Genomic DNA, 24,486 nt, shown 5'->3' on the forward strand with positions numbered 1-24,486 from the left:
CCTGAGTGCCCTCTGTACAACTAATAATGACCCCTGAGTGCCCCCTGTACAACTAATAATGACCCCTGAGTGCCCCCTGTACAACTAATAATGACCCCTGAGTGTCCCCTGTACAACTAATAATGACCCCTGACTGCCCCCTGTACAACAAATAATGACCCCTGAGTGCCTTCTGTATAACTAATAATGTCCCCTGAGTTCAAGATTCAAGATTCAAAGAAGCTTTATTGGCAGGACCAAATACACATCAGTTTTGCCAAAGCAAGTGTATAGAGGCAATAGGGATAGGGACTGAGGGGATGTTGGGTAGGAGCTGTGGGGGGAGGTGGATGGGGCAGATCCAGGGTGGGGGCTATAGTCCATGGCATAGGGGAGATGGATGGGGCAGGTTCAGGTTGGGGGCTATAGTCCATGGCATAGGGGAGATGGATGGGGCAGATCCAGGGTGGGGGCTATAGTCCATGGCATAGGGGAGGTGGATGGGGCAGGTCCAGGTTGGGGGCTATAGTCCATGGCATCATAGTTCTCTTTCTCGCAGTCTATGGCATTCGCTCACATACCGCGCTGCTATCTCCACCGCTCTCTCTTCTTCTCCCAGCAAGATATAGGTTTTCTCTTCCTCCTTCATGGTGATGAAGTCTGGGAAGAGATGTGAGAGTCTCCTGAAGTGAGTCTCCCTCACTGCTGAGTATTTGGAGCAGTGTAGCAGGAAGTGGGTTTCGTCCTCTATGGCCTCCTGATCACAGTGTTGGCACAGTCTTTCCTCCCTGGGCTTGTAGCTCTGCCTGTGTCGGCCACATTCGATGGCCAGACTGTGGGCACTGAGTCTATATCGGCTCAGGATCTGGCGGTCTCTGGGGTCCGGGAGTTTCTCCAGATATGGGGCCAGTCTGTAGTCTCTCTGTAGGCTCCGGTACATGGTCAGTTTCTGTGAGCTGATGATATCATTCTTCCAGTCACTGACATACCTCTCCTGGCCTTCATCTGCCATCTTCCTAATTCCGGCTTTTGTCAGGTTGTTGTGATTGGTGTTCTGCTCCGGTTGGGTTTGGCTGGGCTGTTCCGGGGGTTCTGGTTTTTCTGTTTCACCTTCATGTATCAGGGCTTTATGGTGATGGGAGCTTGGATTGCTCCTATGCAGGTGAGCCTGGAATGACAGCGCCCTCTTTAGAACTGTTAGGTGTAGAGGGAATCTGCCCAGCTCGGCCCGACAAGCACTGTTGGAGGTGCTCCGATGGACCTGGAGAAGGTGCTTGCAGAATTCCAGGTGGAATATTTCTGTTGGACTGGAGTCCCACTTTGACCAGTCTGGGTAGGTGTGAGGACCCCAGACTTCGCTGCCATACAGGAGGATTGGGGCGATGATGGAGTCGAAGATTTTTAGCCAGACCCTCACTGGTGGCTTCAGATGGTAGAGTGTCCTTCGGATGGCATAGAAGGTTTTGCAGGCCTTGTCTTTCAGGGTCTCTATGGCTTGTTTGAAGTTCCCTGACCGGTGAATCTCTAGGCCCAGGTAGGTATATTTGTCCGTTCCTGTGAGGTCGCAGTTGTTGAGGATAAATGATGGGTGTTGGTCTGATCTTCTCTTTCTCCTCTGGAACACCATGGTGTTGGTTTTCTTTAGGTTGACCGGTAGGGCCCAGGTGGAGCTGAATTTCTCTAGGATTTTCAGGTTGTCCTGGAGGCCTTTCTCGGTTGGTGACAGCAGCAGCAGGTCATCTGCATACAGCAGGAATTTCACCTGGGCGTCGTGGAGGGTGAGACCTGGTGCTGAGGAGGATTCCAGGGCGGTAGCCAGCTCGTTGATGTAGATGTTGAAGAGCGTTGGGCTTAGGCTGCAGCCTTGTCTTACTCCGCGGCTCTGCTGGAAAAAAGCCGTTCTTTTGCCGCTCACACTCACGCTGCAGCTGCTCTCGGTGTAGGAGCTTTTGATGACATCGTAGGTCTTTCCTCCTATTCCACTCTCCAGCAGTTTCAGGAATAAGCCCGGGTGCCACACTGAATCAAAAGCCTTTTTAAAGTCCACAAAGCAGGCGTATATCTTCCCATTCTTTGTATTGTAGACGTGTCTCTGAATGAGGCTGTGCAGAGTATAGATGTGGTCAGTGGTGCGGTGGTTCGGCATGAACCCTGCTTGGCTCTTGTTGAGGACGTTGTGCTCGGTGAGGAAGGTGAGGATCCTCTTGTTCAGGATACTGTTGAACAGTTTTCCCAGGTTGCTGCTGACGCATATGCCTCTGTAGTTAGCTGGGTCATACCTGTCCCCACTCTTGTGGATGGGTGTGATGAGGCCTTGGTTCCAGGTACGAGGGAAGTAGCCGGCACTCAGTACAATATTGAAGAGTTTAACCATTGCAGCCTGTATTTCTGGTGGGCTGTACTTCAGCATTTCTGGTAGGATTCCATCCAGGCCACCGGCTTTTCTACATCTTATGGAGGAGAGTCTCTCGGTTACTTCCTGTAGTGTTATAGGTGTATCCACCGGGTTTTGGAAGTTTTTGATTTTTTCCTCCATTGCTTTTAGTTTCGCCATTATGTTTTCCTGTTCTTGGCTTAGTCCTTCCTTTGGAATGTCATTATAGAGGTCTCTGAAGTATTGGAGCCAGAGGTTGCCATTTTGGATATGGTTGTTGTTTTTCTTGTCTTTGGTGCCAATGTGGTTCCATAGTTCCCAGAAGGAGTTGTCTTGGAGGGCGTCTTGGAGTTGATTGAGCTTGGTAGAGATGTAACTCTGCTTCTTCCTCCTGAGGATGGTTTTGTACTGCTTTTGTATGGAGTCATAGGCTTCCCTCAGACCCAGGTGGTTGGGGTCTCTGTGTTTCTTGTTGGAGGCTGTTCTCAGGGTCTTCCGTACAGCTTTACATTTTCTGTCAAACCAGCCATTGACCTGTGTTTCTTTTGGTCTCTTGTAGTCGACTTTTTTAAGGTCAGACAGTCTGGCCATTGCGTAGAATATATTGTTGAGGTCCTTTGCTGCTTGGTTCACTCCCTCTGGGTTTGGCATGTACTCAAGGTTGTAGAAGTGGTGGAGCATCCGCTGTATTTCAGGTCTGCTGGAAGCTTCTTTATATCTTAGTGCCGACATTTTGGACCATTTATAGGATGGAGGCCGGGTGAAGAGGCCGCTCTGCTGTGGCTTCTGAGTGGATGGTTTCTCTGTAGATTTTATGTACAGAAGAAGTTGGCTGTGGTCTGACAGGTGCGTTTGTGGGGTGACTATGAAGGCGCTGACATCTGCCAGGTTCAGGTCTGTAATGGCGTAATCAACTACACTCCTCCCTACATGGGAGTTTAGTGTATACCTTCCTACGGAGTCACCCTTGCTTCGTCCATTAAGGATATGAAGTCCTAAACTTTTACATACGTTCAGGAGCTTTCTGCCACTTTTGTTGACTGTACTGTCATAGCTGTTTCTCTCAGTGTTTCTCACAGTTCCCTCTGTAAAACTAATAATGACCCCTGAGTGCCCCCTGTACAACTAATAATGACCCCTGAGTGCCCCCTGTACAACTAATAATGACCCCTGAGTGCCCCCTGTACAACTAATAATGTCCCCTGAGTTCCCTCTGAAAAACTAATAATGACCCCTGAGTGCCCCCTGTATAACTAATAATGACCCCTGAGTGCCCCCTGTATAACTAATAATGACCCCTGAGTGCCCCCTGTACAACTAATAATGACCCCTGAGTGCCCCCTCTACAACTAATAATGTCCCCTGAGTGCCCCCTGTATAACTAATAATGTCCCCTGAGTGCCCCCTGTATAACTAAAAATGACCCCTGAGTGCCCCCTGTACAACTAATAATGACGCCTGAGTGCCCCCTGTACAACTAATAATGACCCCTGAGTGCCCCCTGTCCACTGAGTTCCCCTTTATGATGCCTGCTGTCCTGGGAGCTGCGCCATGTGCTCTCAGCTGCTCTATGACTTGTGTAATTCCCTGTCCAGCAGGCGGCGCCGCTCAGTGATGTTAGTGCCGCACAGTGATGTCAGGGTCGCACAGTGAAGTCATTGCCGCACAGTGACGTCAGTGCCGCACAGTGACGTCAGTGCCGCACAGTGATGTCAGTGCCGCACAGTGATGTCAGGGCCGCACAGTGATGTCAGTGCCGCACAGTGATGTCATGGCCGCACAGTGATGTCAGGGCCGCACAGTGATGTCACTGCCGCACAGTGATGTCAGGGCCGCACAGTGATGTCAGGGCCGCACAGTGATGTCAGTGCCGCACAGTGATGTCAGGGCCGCTGTTATGATCCGGTGACCTTGGAGCAGCATGAAAACTTTCACTGGAGTAGGTGGTAACTATACTGACTGCAAATCCTGATCTTAACACCGCAACTAGAAGTAGCCGTGGGGTGTACCTAACAAGACCTAGACACCTCGTCACAGCCGGAGGACTAAATACCCCTAAAGATGGAAATAGGAATACTATCTTGCCTCAGAGCAGAACCCCAAAGGATAGGCAGCCCCCCACAAATATTGGCTGTGAGTAGGAGAGGAAAGACACACACAGTCAGAAAACAGGATTTAGCACAAGAGGCCACTCTAGCTAAAATAGCAAAGGATAGGACCGAGTTCTGTGCGGTCAGTATTAAAACCCTTCCAAAAATATCCACAGCAGATTATACAAAAAATTCCTCCATCTAATTAAAGACGTGGAACGTATATCTGCAACTCCAGAGACTACTAAACTCAGAGCAGGAATACAATAAAAAAACAAGCACACAGCTTGTGTGCCATAGAAAAAGAAACAGACACTTATCTTTGCTGAATTGGCAGCTAAGCAGGAGAAGCCAGACAGAGATCCAACACTTCCCAAGAAACATTGACAACTGGAAAGGACTAATGAGTCCTGCAAACCTAAATACCCCAGTCAGAATTGCAATCAGCAGATACACCTGTCCAGGACTGCAGCCCAGAGACAACTGCATTACCACCTACAACCACCGGAGGGAGCCCAAAAGCAGAATTCACAACAGTACCCCCCCTTGAGGGGTCACCGAACCCTCACCAGAGCCCCCAGGCCGATCAGGATGAGCCAGATGAAAGGCACGAACCAAATCAGTGGCATGGACATCAGAGGCAAAAACCCAATAATTATCCTCATGGCCATATCCCTTCCATTTGACAAGGTACTGAAGCTTCCGCCTCGAAAAACGGGAATCCAAAATCTTCTCAACAACATATTCCAACTCCCCATCAACCAACACAGGGGCCGGAGGATCAACAGAGGGAACAACGGACTCCACATATTTCCGCAATAAAGATCTATGGAAGACATTATGGATAGCAAAAGAGGCCGGAAGCGCCAGTCGAAAAGACACCGGATTAATAATCTCAGAAATCCTATAAGGACCAATAAACCAAGGCTTAAACTTAGGAGAAGAAACCTTCATAGGAACATGACGGGAAGACAACCAGACCAAATCCCCAACCCGAAGCCGGGAACCAACACACCGACGACGGTTAGCAAAACGTTGAGCCTCCTCTTGAGACAACACCAAATTGTCCACCACATGAGCCCAAATCTGCTGCAACCTGTCAACCACAGAATCCACACCAGGACAGTCAGAAGGCTCAACCTGCCCAGAAGAAAAACGAGGATGAAAACCAAAATTACAAAAGAAAGGCGAAACCAAAGTAGCCGAACTAGCCCGATCATTAAGGGCAAACTCGGCCAATGGCAAGAAAGCCACCCAATCATCCTGATCAGCAGACACAAAGCATCTCAAATAAGTTTCCAAAGTCTGATTAGTTCGCTCGGTCTGACCATTTGTCTGAGGATGAAGCGCAGAAGAAAAAGACAAATCAATGCCCAGCCTAGCACAAAAGGCCCGCCAAAATCTAGAAACAAACTGGGAACCTCTGTCGGACACAATATTCTCCGGAATACCATGCAAACGGACCACATGCTGAAAAAACAACGGAACCAAATCAGAAGAGGAAGGCAATTTAGGCAAAGGCACCAAATGAACCATCTTAGAGAACCGGTCACAAACAACCCAGATAACCGACATCCTCTGGGAAACCGGAAGATCGGAAATAAATTCCATAGAAATATGCGTCCAGTGCCTCTCAGGGACCGGCAATGGCAAAAGCAACCCACTAGCACAGGAGCAACAAGGCTTGGCCTGCGCACAAGTCCCACAGGACAGAACGCACATCACGCGACAAAGAAGGCCACCAAAAGGACCTGCCAACCAAGTCTCTGGTACCAAAAATGCCAGGATGACCGGCCAACACGGAACAGTGAACCTCAGAAATCACTCTACTAGTCCATCTGTCAGGAACAAACAGTTTCCCCACAGGACAGCGGTCAGGTTTGTCAGCCTGAAATTCCTGAAGAACCCGTCGTAAATCAGGGGAAATGGCAGAAAGGACCACCCCTTCTTTCAGAATACCAACCGTTTGTAAGACCTCAGGAGAATCAGGCGAAAAACTCCTAGAGAGGGCATCAGCCTTAATGTTCTTAGAACCCGGAAGGTACGAGACCACGAAATCAAAACGGGAAAAAAACAAGGACCATCGAGCCTGTCTAGGATTCAGCCGTTTGACAGACTCGAGGTAAATCAAATTCTTATCATCGGTCAAGACCACAATACGGTGCTTAGCTCCCTCAAGCCAATGTCGCCACTCCTCAAACGCCCACTTCATAGCCAACAACTCCTGATTGCCGACATCATAATTGCGTTCAGCAGGCGAAAACTTACGGGAAAAGAAGGCACACGGTTTCATTAAGGAACCAACAGGATCCCTCTGAGACAAAACGGCCCCTGCCCCAATCTCAGAAGCGTCAACCTCAACCTGAAACGGAAGAGAAACATCCGGTTGGCGCAACAACGGAGCAGAAGTAAATCGACGTTTAAGCTCCTGAAAGGCAGAGACAGCCGCAGAAGACCAATTTGCCACATCAGCGCCTTTCTTCGTCAAATCGGTCAAGGGTTTAACCACGATGGAAAAATTAGCAATGAAACGGCGATAAAAATTAGCAAAACCCAAAAATTTCTGAAGGCTCTTCACGGATGTGGGCTGAATCCAATCATGAATGGCCTGAACCTTAACCGGATCCATCTCTATAGACGAGGGAGAAAAAATAAAGCCCAAAAAAGAAACCTTCTGCACCCCAAAGAGACACATAGACACTTTCACGAACAAAGAATTGTCACGAAGGATCTGAAATACCATCCTGACCTGTTCCACATGAGACTCCCAATCATCGGAAAAGATCAAAATATCGTCCAAATATACAATCAAGAACTTATCAATATAAGTCCGGAAGATATCATGCATGAAGGATTGAAAAACAGATGGAGCATTAGTGAGCCCAAATGGCATCACAAGGTATTCAAAATGGCCTTCGGGCGTGTTAAACGCAGTTTTCCATTCATCACCCTGCTTAATACGAACAAGATTATATGCCCCCCGAAGGTCAATCTTAGTAAACTAACTAGCTCCCTTAATCCTAGCGAACAAATCGGAAAGCAAAGGTAAAGGGTATTGAAACTTGACCGTGATCTTATTCAAGAGGCGATAATCAATACAGGGTCTCAAGGAACCATCTTTTTTAGCAACAAAAAAGAACCACGCTCCCAACGGTGAAGAAGATGGCCGAATATGCCCTTTCTCCAAAGACTCCTTAATATAGCTCCGCATGGCGGTATGTTCAGGCACAGACAGGTTGAAAAGTCGACCCTTAAGAAACTTACAGCCTGGAATCAAGTCAATAGCACAATCGCAGTCCCTGTGCGGTGGAAGGAAACTGGACTTGGGCTCATCGAATACATCCTGAAAATCAGACAAAAACTTAGGAATTTCAGAAGAGGAAGAAGAGGAGATGGACATCAAAGGAACATCATTATGAACCCCCTGACAACTCCAACTAGTCACAGACATAGATTTCCAGTCCAACACAGGATTATGTACCTGCAACCACGGAAAACTCAGCATGATAGCATCATGCAAATTATGCAACACCAGAAATCGACAATCTTCCTGATGGGCTGGCGCCATGCGCATGGTCTCCTGTGTCCAAAACTGGGGCTTATTTTTAGCCAAGGGCGTAGCATCAATGCCCCTTAAAGGAATAGGGTTCTGCAAAGGCTGCAAGGGAAAACCACAACGCCTGGCAAACTCAAAATCCATTAAGTTCAAGGCGGCGCCTGAATCCACAAACGCCATGACAGAAAATGATGACAATGAGCAGATCAAGGACACAGATAACAGAAATTTAGGTTGTACAGTACTGATGGTAAATTAACTAGCGATCCTCTTTGTCCGCTTAGGGCAGACTGAAATGACATGAGAAGCATCGCCACAATACTAACACAACCTATTCTGACGTCTGAAACCTTGTCGTTCCGTTCTAGACAGAATCCTATCACACTGCATTGGCTCAGGAGTCTGCTCTGAGAACAACGCCACAGCGCGCACAGTTCTGCGCTCCCGCAAGCGCCGGTCAATCTGAATGGCCAGAGACATAGAATCACTCAGACCGGAAGGCGTGGGAAACCCCACCATAACATCTTTAACGGATTCAGAAAGACCCTTTCTGAAAATTGCCGCCAAGCATCATTATTCCATTTAGTCAACACAGACCATTTTCTGAATTTCTGACAATACAATTCTGCCGCCTCTTGACCCTGAGACAGGGCCAACAAGGTCTTCTCAGCTTGATCCACAGAATTAGGTTCATCATATAATAATCCTAAAGCCTGAAAAAAGGAGTCCACATTAAGCAAAGCTGGTTTCCCAGATTCCAGGGAAAACGCCCAATCCTGCGGGTCGCCACGCAGCAGGGAAATTACGATTTTTACCTGCTGAATGGAATCACCAGAGGATCGAGGTCTCAGAGCAAAAAATAGTTTACAGTTGTTTTTAAAACTCAAAAATTTGGACCTGTCACCAAAAATCAAATCAGGAGTAGGAATCTTCGGCTCTAAAACAGGAGTTTGAACAATATAATCAGAAATACCCTGTACCCTAGCAGCAAGCTGGTCTACTCGAGAAGCTAATTCCTGAACATTCATGCTTGCACAAGGCTCCTCAGCCACCCAGAGATAAAGAGGGAAGAGAAGATAAAACAGACTGAAGAAAAAAAATGGCTCAAGACCTTTTTTTCCCTTCTTCTGAGATGCATTTAACTCATTATGGGCCAGTTGTACTGTTATGATCAGGTGACCTTGGAGCAGCATGAAAACTTTCACTGGAGTAGGTGGTAACTATACTGACCGCAAATCCTGATCTTAACACCGCAACTAGAAGTAGCCGTGGGGTGTACCTAACAAGACCTAGACACCTCGTCACAGCCGGAGGACTAAATACCCCTAAAGATGGAAATAGGAATACTATCTTGCCTCAGAGCAGAACCCCAAAGGATAAGCAGCCCCCCACAAATATTGGCTGTGAGTAGGAGAGGAAAGACACACGTAGGCAGGAAACAGGATTTAGCACAAGAGGCCACTCTAGCTAAAATAGGAAAGGATAGGACAGAGTTCTGTGCGGTCAGTATTAAAACCCTTCCAAAAATATCCACAGCAGATTATACAAAAAATTCCTCCATCTAACTAAAGACGTGGAACGTATATCTGCAACTCCAGAGACTACTAAACTCAGAGCAGGAATACAATCAAAAAACAAGCACACAGCTTGTGTGCCATAGAAAATGAAACAGACACTTATCTTTGCTGAATTGGCAGCTAGGCAGGAGAAGCCAGACAGAGATCCAACACTTCCCAAGAAACATTGACAACTGGCAAGGACTAATGAGTCCTGCAAACCTAAATACCCCAGTCAGAATCGCAATCAGCAGATACACCTGTCCAGGACTGCAGCCCAGAGACAACTGCATTACCACCTACAACCACCGGAGGGAGCCCAAAAGCAGAATTCACAACAGGCCGCACAGTGATGTCAGGGCCGCACAGTAATGTCAGGGCCGCACAGTGATGTCAGTGCCGCACAGTGATGTCAGGGCCGCACAGTGATGTCAATGCCGCACAGTGATGTCAGTGCCACAAAGTGATGTCAGTGCCGCACAGTGATGTCAGTGCCACAAAGTGATGTCAGTGCCGCACAGTGATGTAAGTGCCACAAAGTGATGTCAGTGCCGCACAGTGATGTCAGTGCCGCACAGTGATGTCAGCGTCGCACAGTGATGTCAGCGTCGCACAGTGATGTCAGCGCCGCACAGTGATGTCAGCGCCGCACAGTGATGTCAATGCCGCACAGTGATGTCAATGCCGCACAGTGATGTTAGCGCCGCACCGTGATGTCAGCGCCGCACAGTGATGTCAGCGCCGCACAGTGATGTCAGCGCCGCACAGTGATGTCAGCGCCGCACAGTGATGTCAGCGCCGCCAGTGATGTCAGCGCCGCACAGTGATGTCAGGGCCGCACAGTGATGTCAGCGCCGCACAGTGATGTCAGCGCCGCACAGTGATGTCAGGGCCGCACAGTGATGTCAATGCCGCACAGTGATGTTAGTGCCGCACAGTGATGTTAGTGCCGCACCGTGATGTCAGCGCCGCACAGTGATGTCAGCGCCGCACAGTGATGTCAGCGCCGCACAGTGATGTCAGCGCCGCACAGTGATGTCAGCGCCGCCAGTGATGTCAGCGCCGCACAGTGATGTCAGGGCCGCACAGTGATGTCAGCGCCGCACAGTGATGTCAGCGCCGCACAGTGATGTCAGCGCCGCACAGTGATGTCAGTGCCGCTCGCGCCTGGTCGCTGAGGTTTCCTTGGCTGTGACCCTGCGGCTCCATGAGTAGGAGATACTGGATGTGACGCATCCTGCTCTGCGGCTCAGTAGTTCTGCCGTGCAGAGCGCAGTGGTTGCCGCATTAGGCGCCATTTTTCTGTTTTTCTTCCCGTGACTCGCTATCTGCCGCTCTCAGTCGTCAATGGAAAAAATAAGAGAAATGTCTGGAATGTAACGTAACGAAAATATCAGAAAAGCCGCGCGTCAGATCACCGGGACGTTGTCCTCTCGTCTGGCGTCGCTCCAGCGGGGGATAATTCTATGTGCGGACCCTCCGGCATCTCCCGGGCACTGCTGATACCGCAGGCGCTCACCATCGGAGGACGGGGGGGTCGGACACACTTCACCATCAGCAATATCTATCGCAACTTTCCAAACGCCCCTTGGAGTTTACACCGGCTCCACGCGAAGATTGCGGCTCCGGGGCGACACAAAATTTTCTCTGCTCCTTCCATCCGCCGCTCAGTCAGCGAAGAACATCCGTGCCCAGAACGGAGAACATTCCTGCCGAAATATGTGGGGGGCCGAACGCCAGGGGTGGAAGAATAAGGGAGGCCATAAGGATATAGCACGTATCTGGTGTAACATAAGCATTTATATAGGTGATGGGCACGATGGTATAACCTGGGCATCTCCTGTATATAATTATATTTATACAGCCGGTATAACCTGGGCATCTCCTGTATATAATTATATATATACAGCCGGTATAACCTGGGCATCTCCTGTATATAATTATATTTATACAGCCGGTATAACCTGGGCATCTCCTGTATATAATTATATATGTACAGCCGGTATAACCTGGGCATCTCCTGTATATAATTATATTTATACAGCCGGTATAACCTGGGCATCTCCTGTATATAATTATATATATACAGCCGGTATAACCTGGGCATCTCCTGTATATAATTATATATATATACAGCCGGTGTAACCTGGGCATCTCCTGTATATAATTATATATATACAGCTGGTATAACCTGGGCATCTCCTGTATATAATTATATATGTACAGCCGGTATAACCTGGGCATCTCCTGTATATAATTATATTTATACAGCCGGTATAACCTGGGCATCTCCTGTATATAATTATATATATACAGCCGGTATAACCTGGGCATCTCCTGTATATAATTATGTATATACAGCCGGTGTAACCTGGGCATCTCCTGTATATAATTATATATATACAGCCGGTATAACCTGGGCGTCTCCTGTATATAATTATATATGTATAGTTGGTATAACCTGGGCATCTCCTGTATATAATTATATATATACAGCTGGCATAACCTGGGCATCTCCTGTATATAATTATATATGTATAGCTGGAATAACCTGGGCATCTCCTGTTTATAATTATATATGTATAGCTGGTATAACCTGGGCACCTCCTGTATATAATTATATATGTACAGCCGGTATAACCTAGGCACCTCCTGTATATAATTATAGATGTACAGCTGGTATAACCTGGCCATCTCCTGTATATAATTATATATGCACAGCTGGTATAACCTGGGCACCTCCTGTATATAATTATATATGTACAGCTGGTATAACCTGGGCATCTCCTGTATATAATTATATATGTACAGCCGGTATAACCTGGGCACCTCCTGTATATAATTATATATGTACAGCTGGTATAATCTGGGTATCTCCTGTATATAATTATATATGTACAGCTGGTATAACCTGGGCATCTCCTGTATATAATTGTATATATACAGCCGGTATAACCTGGGCATCTCCTGTATATAATTATATATATATATATATACATCCGGTGTAACCTGGGCATCTCCTGTATATAATTATATATATATATATATATATATATACATCCGGTGTAACCTGGGCATCTCCTGTATATAATTATATATGTATAGCTGGAATAACCTGGGCATCTCCTGTTTATAATTATATATGTATAGCTGGTATAACCTGGGCACCTCCTGTATATAATTATATATGTACAGCCGGTATAACCTAGGCACCTCCTGTATATAATTATAGATGTACAGCCGGTATAACCTAGGCACCTCCTGTATATAATTATAGATGTACAGCTGGTATAACCTGGGCACCTCCTGTATATAATTATATATGTACAGCTGGTATAACCTGGGCATCTCCTGTATATAATTATATATGTACAGCCGGTATAACCTGGGCACCTCCTGTATATAATTATATATGTACAGCTGGTATAATCTGGGTATCTCCTGTATATAATTATATATGTACAGCTGGTATAACCTGGGCATCTCCTGTATATAATTATATATATATATATATATACATCCGGTGTAACCTGGGCATCTCCTGTATATAATTATATATGTACAGCTGGTATAACCTGGGCATCTCCTGTATATAATTATATATATATATATATATACATCCGGTGTAACCTGGGCATCTCCTGTATATAATTATATATGTACAGCCGGTATAACCTGGGCACCTCCTGTATATAATTATATATGTACAGCTGGTATAATCTGGGTATCTCCTGTATATAATTATATATGTACAGCTGGTATAACCTGGGCATCTCCTGTATATAATTATATATATATATATATATACATCCGGTGTAACCTGGGCATCTCCTGTATATAATTATATATGTACAGCTGGTATAACCTGGGCATCTCCTGTATATAATTATATATATATATATATATATACATCCGGTGTAACCTGGGCATCTCCTGTATATAATTATAATGTGTTTTTTCTTCTTCTAGACTGAAGTTGTCCAATGAGGAGATAAAGAAAGCGATAATGGAGATGGATGAGCAGGAAGATCTCCCTAAAGACATGCTGGAGCAGGTAGACCGCGGAGGAGCAGACGAGTTCTTCTTAGTTCTCTGATCTTTAGTCCTCTGGATGTATCGGACACATTTGGGGTTTTCTCGCTGACTGCTAATTCCTCTATTAGGATCTTCTCCGTCCTGAGCGGCTCCAGTGTCGGCTGTGGACTGATCCTGGGTCGGCTCCGCAGAGAAGATTTTATGTCTATGGTTGTAGGGAGATGAGTGGCTGCAGGACAACACGGGCACCAGTTATATCAATGGAGACAGAGGGTCAGACCGATACAATCAGACCGATAGGATGCGGCAGCAGAGGAAGGAAGGGCTCACAGATACAAAGTATCATCACAAGGAACACTTGTTACTTTGTTATTCCTCACCTTAGAACGGCTCACAGATACAAAGTATCATCAGAAGGAACACTCGTTACTCTGTTATTCCTCACCTTAGAAGGGCTCACAGATACAAAGTATCATCAGAAGGAACACTCGTTACTCTGTTATTCCTCACCTTAGAAGGGCTCACAGATACAAAGTATCATCAGAAGGAACACTCGTTACTCTGTTATTCTTCACCTTAGAACGGCTCACAGATACAAAGTATCATCAGAAGGAACACTCGTTACTCTGTTATTCTTCACCTTAGAACGGCTCACAGATACAAAGTATCATCAGAAGGAACACTCGTTACTCTGTTATTCCTCACCTTAGAACGGCTCACAGATACAAAGTATCATCAGAAGGAACACTCGTTACTCTGTTATTCCTCACCTTAGAACGGCTCACAGATACAAAGTATCATCAGAAGGAACACTCGTTACTCTGTTATTCCTCACCTTAGAAGGGCTCACAGATACAAAGTATCATCAGAAGGAACACTCGTTGCTCTGTTATTCCTCACCTTAGAACGGCTCACAGATACAAAGTATCATCAGAAGGAACACTCGTTACTCTGTTATTCCTCACCTTAGAAGGGCTCACAGATACAAAGTATCATCAGAAGGAACACTCGTTACTCTGTTATTCCTCACCTTAGAACGGCTCACAGATACAAAGTATCATCAGAAGGAACACTCGTTACTCTGTTATTCCTCACCTTAGAAGGGCTCACAGATACAAAGTATCATCAGAAGGAACACTCGTTACTCTGTTATTCCTCACCTTAGAACGGCTCACAGATACAAAGTATCATCAGAAGGAACACTCGTTACTCTGTTATTCCTCACCTTAGAACGGCTCACAGATACAAAGTATCATCAGAAGGAACACTCGTTACTCTGTTATTCCTCACCTTAGAACGGCTCACAGATACAAAGTATCATCAGAAGGAACACTCGTTACTCTGTTATTCCTCACCTTAGAACGGCTCACAGATACAAAGTATCATCAGAAGGAACACTCGTTACTCTTTTATTCCTCACCTTCCAGTTGGGTTTAAATTCCTCCAAGATTCCTGTACTCTGTACTTACCATAGAGACGGTCTATGCAGGTGCCATGTGTAGCACGGAGGATAAAGGGACACAGGATGTTTGGGGAGATGGTGTTAGCCAGGACTGCAGCAATCATCAAGGGATGACTTGTAAATATTTCATTATTTATCAGCCCCTTACTTTACTGCTGTATGAGAGGCTGAGAGTAACCGCAGGCTGCGCTGCCCACTATGAGCAAGGTGCCCGCGGTAAGACCATGCAGTCTACTGCCTAGAATACCGCCCTCTGGTGCTTAGGTAATAGCGTATTTAAGGGACCTGTCCTGCTGATGAGAATACGGAACAATGTGTAACCGAGTTTGTTTCCTTTTTTTCCTTTTATTGTCAGCTGTAAAAAACAACAAACAATTTATATTTCCTCCCTGAAAATTCTGCAGATCTGAAGGCTGAACCTCGCTGGTCCCCTGGAGGTCCGCACAGGGGGGGGAAGGGGCTCATTAACTCGAGATGTTGTTCTTTATAGACTTTCTTTGTGGTTTTGAACTATTCAGACGGCTTTATGATTTCTCGGCCAGAGGCCATCCTGCACTAATGAGGCCTAAGTGAGAGGAACAGACTGTCTGCAGTCTGGCAGCTTCTGGTTTGGCAGCGCCGGACAGACACTTTCCTGTATTATTTTCAATCGTTGCATTAACAAGAGAATACAATACAGATATTAGTGCTAAAGCTGCAAATAAATCATGGCGCTTTGTATCAACTTTCATATTAAAATGTACAAGAGAAGACGAGCGGCTGAGAAGTGAAAATACAGAATGTAGGTGCCGTGTCTGTGTGCGAGGTTTGCGGATTCTCCTTCCTATGGAAATGGTACTGGCAATGTGTAGATTGTACCAGTCAGGGGCGCCACCACAGAGTGGAGGTGGAAGGGTCCTAAATTGGCCCAGTGACCCTGCGTAGGGCTCCACTCCCCACCGCCGCCTGATACATTGTTACCTCTGTTGCAGAGCTCTCACTTCTCTTTGATTTGTTACTTTGTTGCCCTCTGATTTTGTTTTCTTCTTCCTCACGTTTTTCTTAAATTCTTCGAGAATATTTTGTGCTGCACAAATAAACATTAATGGTAATGGCATCCAACAATAGGGAAGAGCATCCCAGAGCCGAGCCGCCTGCTCAGCAAATACAGAACCATCACTAGAAGGGACCTTTCTATCGGCTATATTTTTTGGATATGAGGCCCTCACTTGGAGCATGCTCCAAATATAAGAAATATCCCAAGGACCGTGCAATCCTGCTCCTGAAGTAGGACTTCTTGGAGACATGTCATCCTGCTCCTGAAGTAGGACTTCTTGGAGACATGTCATCCTGCCCCTGAAATAGGACTTTTTGGAGACATGTCATCCTGCTCCTGAAGTAGGACTTCTTGGAGACATGTCATCCTGCTCCTGAAGTAGGACTTCTTGGAGACATGTCATCCTCCTGAAATAGGACTTCTTGGAGACATGTCATCCTGCTCCTGAAGTAGGACTTCTTGGAGACATGTCATCCTGCTCCTGAAGTAGGACTTCTTGGAGACATGTCATCCTGCTCCTGAAATAGGACTTCTTGGAGACATGTCATCCTGTTCCTGAAATAGGACTTCTTGGAGACATGTCATCCTGCTCCTGAAGTAGGACTTCTTGGAGACATGCCATCCTGCTCCTGAAGTAGGACTTCTTGGAGACATGTCATCCTGCTCCTGAAGTAGGACTTCTTGGAGACATGTCATCCTGCTCCTGAAATAGGACTTCTTGGAGACATGTCATCCTGTTCCTGAAATAGGACTTCTTGGAGACATGTCATCCTGCTCCTGAAGTAGGACTTCTTGGAGACATGCCATCCTGCTCCTGAAGTAGGACTTCTTGGAGACATGCCATCCTGCTCCTGAAGTAGGACTTCTTGGAGACATGTCATCCTGCTCCTGAAATAGGACTTCTTAGAGACATGCCATCCTGCTCCTGAAGTAGGACTTCTTGGAGACATGCCATCCTGCTCCTGAAGTAGGACTTCTTGGAGACATGTCATCCTGCTCCTGAAGTAGGACTTCTTGGAGACATGTCATCCTGCTCCTGAAATAGGACTTCTTGGAGACATGTCATCCTGCTCCTGAAGTAGGACTTCTTGGAGACATGTCACCCTGCTCCTGAAGTAGGACTTCTTGGAGACATGTCATTCTGCTCCTGAAGTAGGACTTCTTGGAGACATGTCATCCTGCTCCTGAAGTAGGACTTCTTGGAGACATGTCATCCTGCTTCTGAAAGTACAGGAACATCCCAAAGAGAATATAATCTCTAGAACTGAGGTTTTTGGAAGTAGGAGACTAGGAGGACATTACGTCTATCTTCGGCTTTCACTCTGCTCCAAAAACAGTATCCCTAGGACTATCTCTAGGCCCTGAAATAGCCCTTCTTATAGGTCTCCTTGTCCCAGAAATAGAACAATCCAAATAAACATGCCATCTGCTCCTGGAAACAAATGACCATTCATGGTTACCCTGCTCCAAACAAGCATTACTGCGTCCACACTACTGACACAGGGCTTATTCTACCAGCTTCCCAAAAAGTCAGAAGTATCCCAGAACCATATCACCCTACTGCTGAAGTAGGGACGTTCATACAAGTATATCACCTTGTTCAGGAGAAGGAGTGACCATCAATGGGACTATGTCACCCTGCTCTTGAAAAGCGAGGGCCATACCTAGGCCCACGCCACCATGCTCTTCAAAAGGAACGACCATCCTTAAGCTCTTGAACAGGGAGGGCCGCGCATGTTAGCATGCCATCTTGTTCCCACAGAGTTCAGACCATCCCCGGGACTTGGCCACTTTTCTCTCTTGTCTTCAGCCGTCCCTTTTCAGGATCCTGTATACAGATATTGTGGGGGATTTGGGGGGTCTTGAGCTGAACATTGCTGGTCTTGTCTTTGAATAGTCCCTCCAGTAGAAATTCCAGCACTGCTTTGTCTGTGAGGATGATGTGTAGGATAGATTGGTGCTATAGAGGATCATTCATTACCACGGACCCCCACCCCCCCCCGTTATAGACGCGTCGTCTGTGAGATCATCTCAGTCTGGCGTCTGTATAACCAGCTCATTATCTGCCAGGCTGCGATCGTTTGTGGGGGCTCCGAGGTCACGGGGGGTGGACGAGCAGCAGAGGGCATCAGAATTGCATGAAATACTTCTATAATTAAGAAATCCAGTGACTGCCCCGGGCCACGGCTGACACGTGGCCTCTGTGTCTGGGGTCCTGGCTCTGCTTAGTTTGTCCCTATAGTCCTTTGAGTCGACTGCAGAGCAATGTCTCTATTTTAGCATTATATGTAGGTATATTTTGCACCCAGCGTCAATAAGGGACTAATGCCACGGAGAAGCCAATGAATCAGGGGTCCTACCCCCGGTAAGAAGACTTCTACTGGCAATATGGACCTGAATGTGGCCATAAACAACAAGGAAAGGAAGAGGGAGATCACGAATGTCCCCAGACCAGACCCTCAAAACAAACACTGACCCTGGATCAGGCCCCTGAAAGAAACGTGGATCCTAAACCAAAACCCCAATATACAGACTCACGACCAAACTCTATGCTATGATATGTGGCGCCTGTATAATATCAAATAAGTAATAATAAGGGACGGACATTGAGGTTTATTGTTCTTTTATCCCATCAGCTCTTGAAATTCATCCCAGAGAAGAGCGACATTGACCTCCTGGAGGAACACAAGCACGAGATCGAGCGCATGGCGCGGGCCGACCGCTTCCTGTACGAGATGAGCAGGTACGACGTAGTGATCAGACTCCGTGTCCTCCATTGTGGGGCCGTCACCCTGTGACATCGTTAATATTAGTCCTGGTGGCCCAATATACCAATGCCATCTTTCCTGCAGGATCGACCACTATCAGCAGCGGCTGCAGGCTTTGTTTTTCAAGAAGAAGTTCCCGGAACGATTAGCGGAAGCGAAGCCGAAGGTAGAAGGTGAGATCCGATGTCTCAGTGGCATCACAGGGCAGAGGCTATGTGGGACTGACCCAGTATGGAGTACGATCATGGGCGGACCACCCTTACTCTCATACATCATTGTGAATGACATTCTTCTGACCTTTGTCTTGAAGCCCTGCTGCAAGCCTGCAAGGAACTGACCCGGAGCAAGCGACTGAAGCAGCTCCTGGAGGTCGTCTTGGCCTTCGGAAACTACATGAATAAAGGCCAGCGAGGAAATGCGTTCGGATTCAAAGTTGCGAGTCTGAATAAGATCATTGATACGAAGTCCAGCATAGACAGGTACGACATACCAGTATTGTGTATGTAAGGTGGGTCTGCTCATCCATTGCCGGATCCCAGTGGGCACTGCTGTAAGAACCTACATTGGCCTGGTAACCCACATACATCACTAGAGCTGAACGTTCCCCCATTACCTCCCTAGAGCTGAATATTCTCCCGTTTCTCCCTAGAGCTGAATATTCCCCCATTACCTCCCTAGAGCTGAATATTCCCCCGTTTCTCCCTAGAGGTGAATGTTCCCCCGTTACCTCCCTAGAGCTGAACATTCCCCCATTACCTCCCTAGAGGTGAATGTTACCCCGTTACCTCCCTAGAGCTGAATATTCCCCCGTTACTTCCCTAGAGCTGAACGTTCCCCCATTACCTCCCTAGAGCTGAATGTTCCCCTGTTACCTCCCTAGAGCTGAATGTTCCCCCGTTACCTCCCTAGAGCTGAATATTCCCCCGTTACTTCCCTAGAGCTGAACGTTCCTCCCATTACCTCCCTAGAGCTGAATGTTCCCCCATTACCTCCCTAGAGCTGAATATTCCCCCGTTTCTCCCTAGAGCTGAATATTCCCCCATTTCTCCCTAGAGCTGAATATTCCCCCATTACCTCCCTAGAGCTGAATATTCACCCATTACCTCCCTAGAGCTGAATGTTCCCCCATTACCTCCCTAGAGCTGAATATTCTCCCGTTACCTCCCTAGTGCTGAATGTTCCCCCATTAATTCCCTAGAGCTGAACGTTCCCCCGTTACCTCCCTAGAGCTGAACGTTCCCATTACCTCCCTAGAGCTGAATATTCACCCATTTCTCCATAGAGCTGAATGTTCCCCCGTTACCTCCCTAGAGCTGAATATTCACCCGTTACCTCCCTAGAGCTGAACGTTCCCCCATTACCTCCCTAGAGCTGAACGTTCCCGTTACCTCCCTAGAGCTGAACGTTCCCCCGTTACCTCTCTAGAGCTGAATGTTCCCCCGTTACTTCCCTAGAGCTGAATATTCCCCCGTTACCTCCCTAGAGCTGAATATTCTCCCGTTACCTCCCTAGAGCTGAACGTTCCCCCATTACCTCCCTAGAGCTGAACGTTCCCGTTACCTCCCTAGAGCTGAACGTTCCCCCGTTACCTCTCTAGAGCTGAATGTTCCCCCGTTACTTCCCTAGAGCTGAATGTTCCCCCGTTACCTCTCTACAGCTGAACGTTCCCCCGTTACCTCCCTAGAGCTGAACGTTCCCCCATTACTTACCTAGAGCTGAACGTTCCCCCGTTACTTCCCTAGAGCTGAATGTTCCCCCGTTACTTCCCTAGAGCAGAACGTTCCCCCGTTACCTCCCTAGAGCTGAACGTTCCCGTTACCTCCCTAGAGCTGAACGTTCCCGTTACCTCCCTAGAGCTGAACGTTCCTCCCATTACCTCCCTAGAGCTGAATGTTCCCCCGTTTCTCCCTAGAGCTGAATATTCCCCCGTTACCTCCCTAGAGCTGAACGTTCCCCCATTACCTCCCTAGGGCTGAACGTTCCCGTTACCTCCCTAGAGCTGAATGTTCCCCCGTTACTTCCCTACGCAGAACGTTCCCCCGTTACCTCCCTACAGCTGAACGTTCCCGTTACCTCCCTAGAGCTGAACGTTCCCGTTACCTCCCTAGAGCTGAACGTTCCTCCCATTACCTCCCTAGAGCTGAATGTTCCCCCGTTTCTCCCTAGAGCTGAATGTTCCCCCGTTACCTCCCTAGAGCTGAACGTTCCCCCATTACCTCCCTAGAGCTGAACGTTTCCGTTACCTCCCTAGAGCTGAACGTTCCCCCATTACCTCCCTAGAGCTGAACGTTCCCCCGTTACTTACCTAGAGCTGAACGTTCCCCCCGTTACTTCCCTAGAGCTGAACGTTCCCCCGTTACCTCCCTACAGCTGAACGTTCCCCTGTTACCTCCCTAGAGATGAATGTTCCCCCGTTACTTCCCTAGAGCTGAACGTTCCCCCGTTACCTCCCTAGAGCTGAATGTTCCCCCGTTACTTCCCTAGAGCTCAACGTTCCCCCGCTACCTCCCTAGAGCTGAACATTCCACCCATTACCTTCCTAGAGCTGAACGTTCCCATTACCTCCCTAGAGGTGAACGTTCCCCCGTTACCTCCCTAGAGCTGAATGTTCCCCCGTTACCTCCCTAGAGCTGAATGTTCCCCCGTTACCTCCCTAGGGCTGAATGTTCCCCCGTTACCTCCCTAGAGGTGAATGTTACCCCGCTACCTCCCTAGAGCTGAATGTTCCTCCGTTACCTTCTTAGCGCAGAAATTTCCCCCATTACCACCCTAGAGCTGAATGTTCCCCCGTTACCTCCCTAGAGCTGAATGTTCCACCGCTACCTCCCTAGAGCTGAATGTTCCCCCTGTTACCTTCTTAGGACTGAACGTTCCACCGTTACTTCCCTATAGTTGAATATTCCCCTGTTACCTCCCTAGAACTGAGTGTTCCCCCTTTACCTCCCTAGACCTGAATGTTCCCCTGTTACCTCCCTAGAGGTGAATGTTCCCCCGTTACCTCCCTAGAGCAGAACGCTATCTCCCTAGAGCTGAACCTTCCCCCGTTACCTCCCTAGAGCTGAGTGTTCCCCCGTTACTTCCCTAGAGCTGAACATTCCACCCATTACCTCCCTAGAGCTGAACGTTCCTCCCATTACCTCCCTAGAGCTGAATGTTCCCCCATTACCTCCCTAGAGCTGAATATTCCCCCGTTTCTCCCTAGAGCTGAATATTCCCCCATTTCTCCCTAGAGCTGAATATTCCCCCATTACCTCCCTAGAGCTGAATATTCACCCATTACCTCCCTAGAGCTGAATGTTCCCCCATTACCTCCCTAGAGCTGAATATTCTCCCGTTACTTCCCTAGAGCTGAACGTTCCCCCATTACCTCCCTAGTGCTGAATGTTCCCCCATTACTTCCCTAGAGCTGAACGTTCCCCCGTTACCTCCCTAGAGCTGAACGTTCCCATTACCTCCCTAGAGCTGAATATTCACCCATTTCTCCCTAGAGCTGAATGTTCCCCCGTTACCTCCCTAGAGCTGAATGTTCCCCCATTACCTCCCTAGAGCTGAACGTTCCCGTTACCTCCCTAGAGCTGAACGTTCCCCCGTTACCTCTCTAGAGCTGAATGTTCCCCCGTTACTTCCCTAGAGCTGAATGTTCCCCCGTTACCTCCCTACAGCTGAACGTTCCCCCGTTACCTCCCTAGAGCTGAACGTTCCCCCATTACTTACCTAGAGCTGAACGTTCCCCCGTTACTTCCCTAGAGCTGAATGTTCCCCCGTTACTTCCCTAGAGCAGAACGTTCCCCCGTTACCTCCCTACAGCTGAACGTTCCCGTTACCTCCCTAGAGCTGAACGTTCCCGTTACCTCCCTAGAGCTGAACGTTCCTCCCATTACCTCCCTAGAGCTGAATGTTCCCCCGTTTCTCCCTAGAGCTGAATATTCCCCCGTTACCTCCCTAGAGCTGAACGTTCCCCCATTACCTCCCTAGGGCTGAACGTTCCCGTTACCTCCCTAGAGCTGAATGTTCCCCCGTTACTTCCCTACGCAGAACGTTCCCCCGTTACCTCCCTACAGCTGAACGTTCCCGTTACCTCCCTAGAGCTGAACGTTCCCGTTACCTCCCTAGAGCTGAACGTTCCTCCCATTACCTCCCTAGAGCTGAATGTTCCCCCGTTTCTCCCTAGAGCTGAATGTTCCCCCGTTACCTCCATAGAGCTGAATATTCCCCCGTTACCTCCCTAGAGCTGAACGTTCCCCCATTACCTCCCTAGAGCTGAACGTTTCCGTTACCTCCCTAGAGCTGAACGTTCCCCCATTACCTCCCTAGAGCTGAACGTTCCCCCGTTACTTACCTAGAGCTGAACGTTCCCCCGTTACCTCCCTAGAGCTGAATGTTCCCCCGTTACCTCCCTAGGGCTGAATGTTCCCCCGTTACCTCCCTAGAGGTGAATGTTACCCCGCTACCTCCCTAGAGCTGAATGTTCCTCCGTTACCTTCTTAGCGCAGAAATTTCCCCCATTACCACCCTAGAGCTGAATGTTCCCCCGTTACCTCCCTAGAGCTGAATGTTCCACCGCTACCTCCCTAGAGCTGAATGTTCCACCGCTACCTCCCTAGAGCTGAATGTTCCCCCTGTTACCTTCTTAGGACTGAACGTTCCACCGTTACTTCCCTATAGTTGAATATTCCCCTGTTACCTCCCTAGAACTGAGTGTTCCCCCTTTACCTCCCTAGACCTGAATGTTCCCCTGTTACCTCCCTAGAGGTGAATGTTCCCCCGTTACCTCCCTAGAGCAGAACGCTATCTCCCTAGAGCTGAACCTTCCCCCGTTACCTCCCTAGAGCTGAATGTTCCCCCGTTACTTCCCTAGAGCTGAACATTCCACCCATTACCTCACTAGAGCTGAACGTTCCCCCGTTACCTCCCTAGAGGTGAACGTTCCCCCGTTACCTCCCTAGAGCTGAATGTTCCCCCGTTACCTCCCTAGAGCTGAATGTTCCCCCGTTACCTCCCTAGAGGTGAATGTTACCCCGCTACCTCCCTAGTGCTGAATGTTCCTCCGTTACCTCCCTAGAGCTGAATGTTCCCCCGTTACCTCTCTAGAGCTGAATGTTCCCCCTGTTACCTTCTTATGACTGAACGTTCCACCGTTACCTCCCTAGAGTTGAATATTCCCGTTACCTCCCTAGTGCTGAATGTTCCTCCGTTACCTTCTTAGCGCAGAAATTTCCCCCATTACCACCCTAGAGCTGAATGTTCCACCGCTACCTCCCTAGAGCTGAATGTTCCCCCTGTTACCTTCTTAGGACTGAACGTTCCACCGTTACCTCCCTAGAGTTGACTATTCCCCTGTTACCTCCCTAGAACTGAGTGTTCCCCCTTTACTTCCCTAGACCTGAATGTTCCCCTGTTACCTCCCTAGAGGTGAATGTTCCCCCGTTACCTCTCTAGAGCAGAACGCTATCTCCCTAGAGCTGAACGTTCCCCCGTTACCTCCCTAGAGCTGAATGTTCCCCTGTTACCTCCCTAGAGGTGAATGTTCCCCCGTTACCTCCCTAGAGCTGAATGTTCCCTCGTTACCTCCCTAGAGGTGAACGTTCCCCCGTTACCTCCCTAGAGCTGAACGTTCCCCCGTTACCTCC

At 48.0% G+C, this 24,486-nt stretch overlaps 1 protein-coding gene across 5 annotated transcripts in view; it reads left to right on the forward strand.

The window, feature by feature from the left end:
- DAAM2 (dishevelled associated activator of morphogenesis 2) overlaps positions 1 to 24,486 on the forward strand; it is a 249,283-nt gene that overhangs the window by 209,417 nt on the left and 15,380 nt on the right. For all 5 annotated transcript variants that reach the window (XM_069768319.1, XM_069768322.1, XM_069768318.1 and 2 more), the window contains 4 exons: positions 13,525 to 13,609; positions 18,725 to 18,831; positions 18,941 to 19,029; positions 19,167 to 19,335. In XM_069768319.1, coding sequence (XP_069624420.1) covers positions 13,525 to 13,609; positions 18,725 to 18,831; positions 18,941 to 19,029; positions 19,167 to 19,335 — 450 coding nt within the window. The remainder of the gene's footprint in view (positions 1 to 13,524; positions 13,610 to 18,724; positions 18,832 to 18,940; positions 19,030 to 19,166; positions 19,336 to 24,486) is intronic.

Source organism: Ranitomeya imitator, chromosome 5, assembly GCF_032444005.1.
Source record: "Ranitomeya imitator isolate aRanImi1 chromosome 5, aRanImi1.pri, whole genome shotgun sequence".
NCBI lineage: Eukaryota > Metazoa > Chordata > Amphibia > Anura > Dendrobatidae > Ranitomeya > Ranitomeya imitator.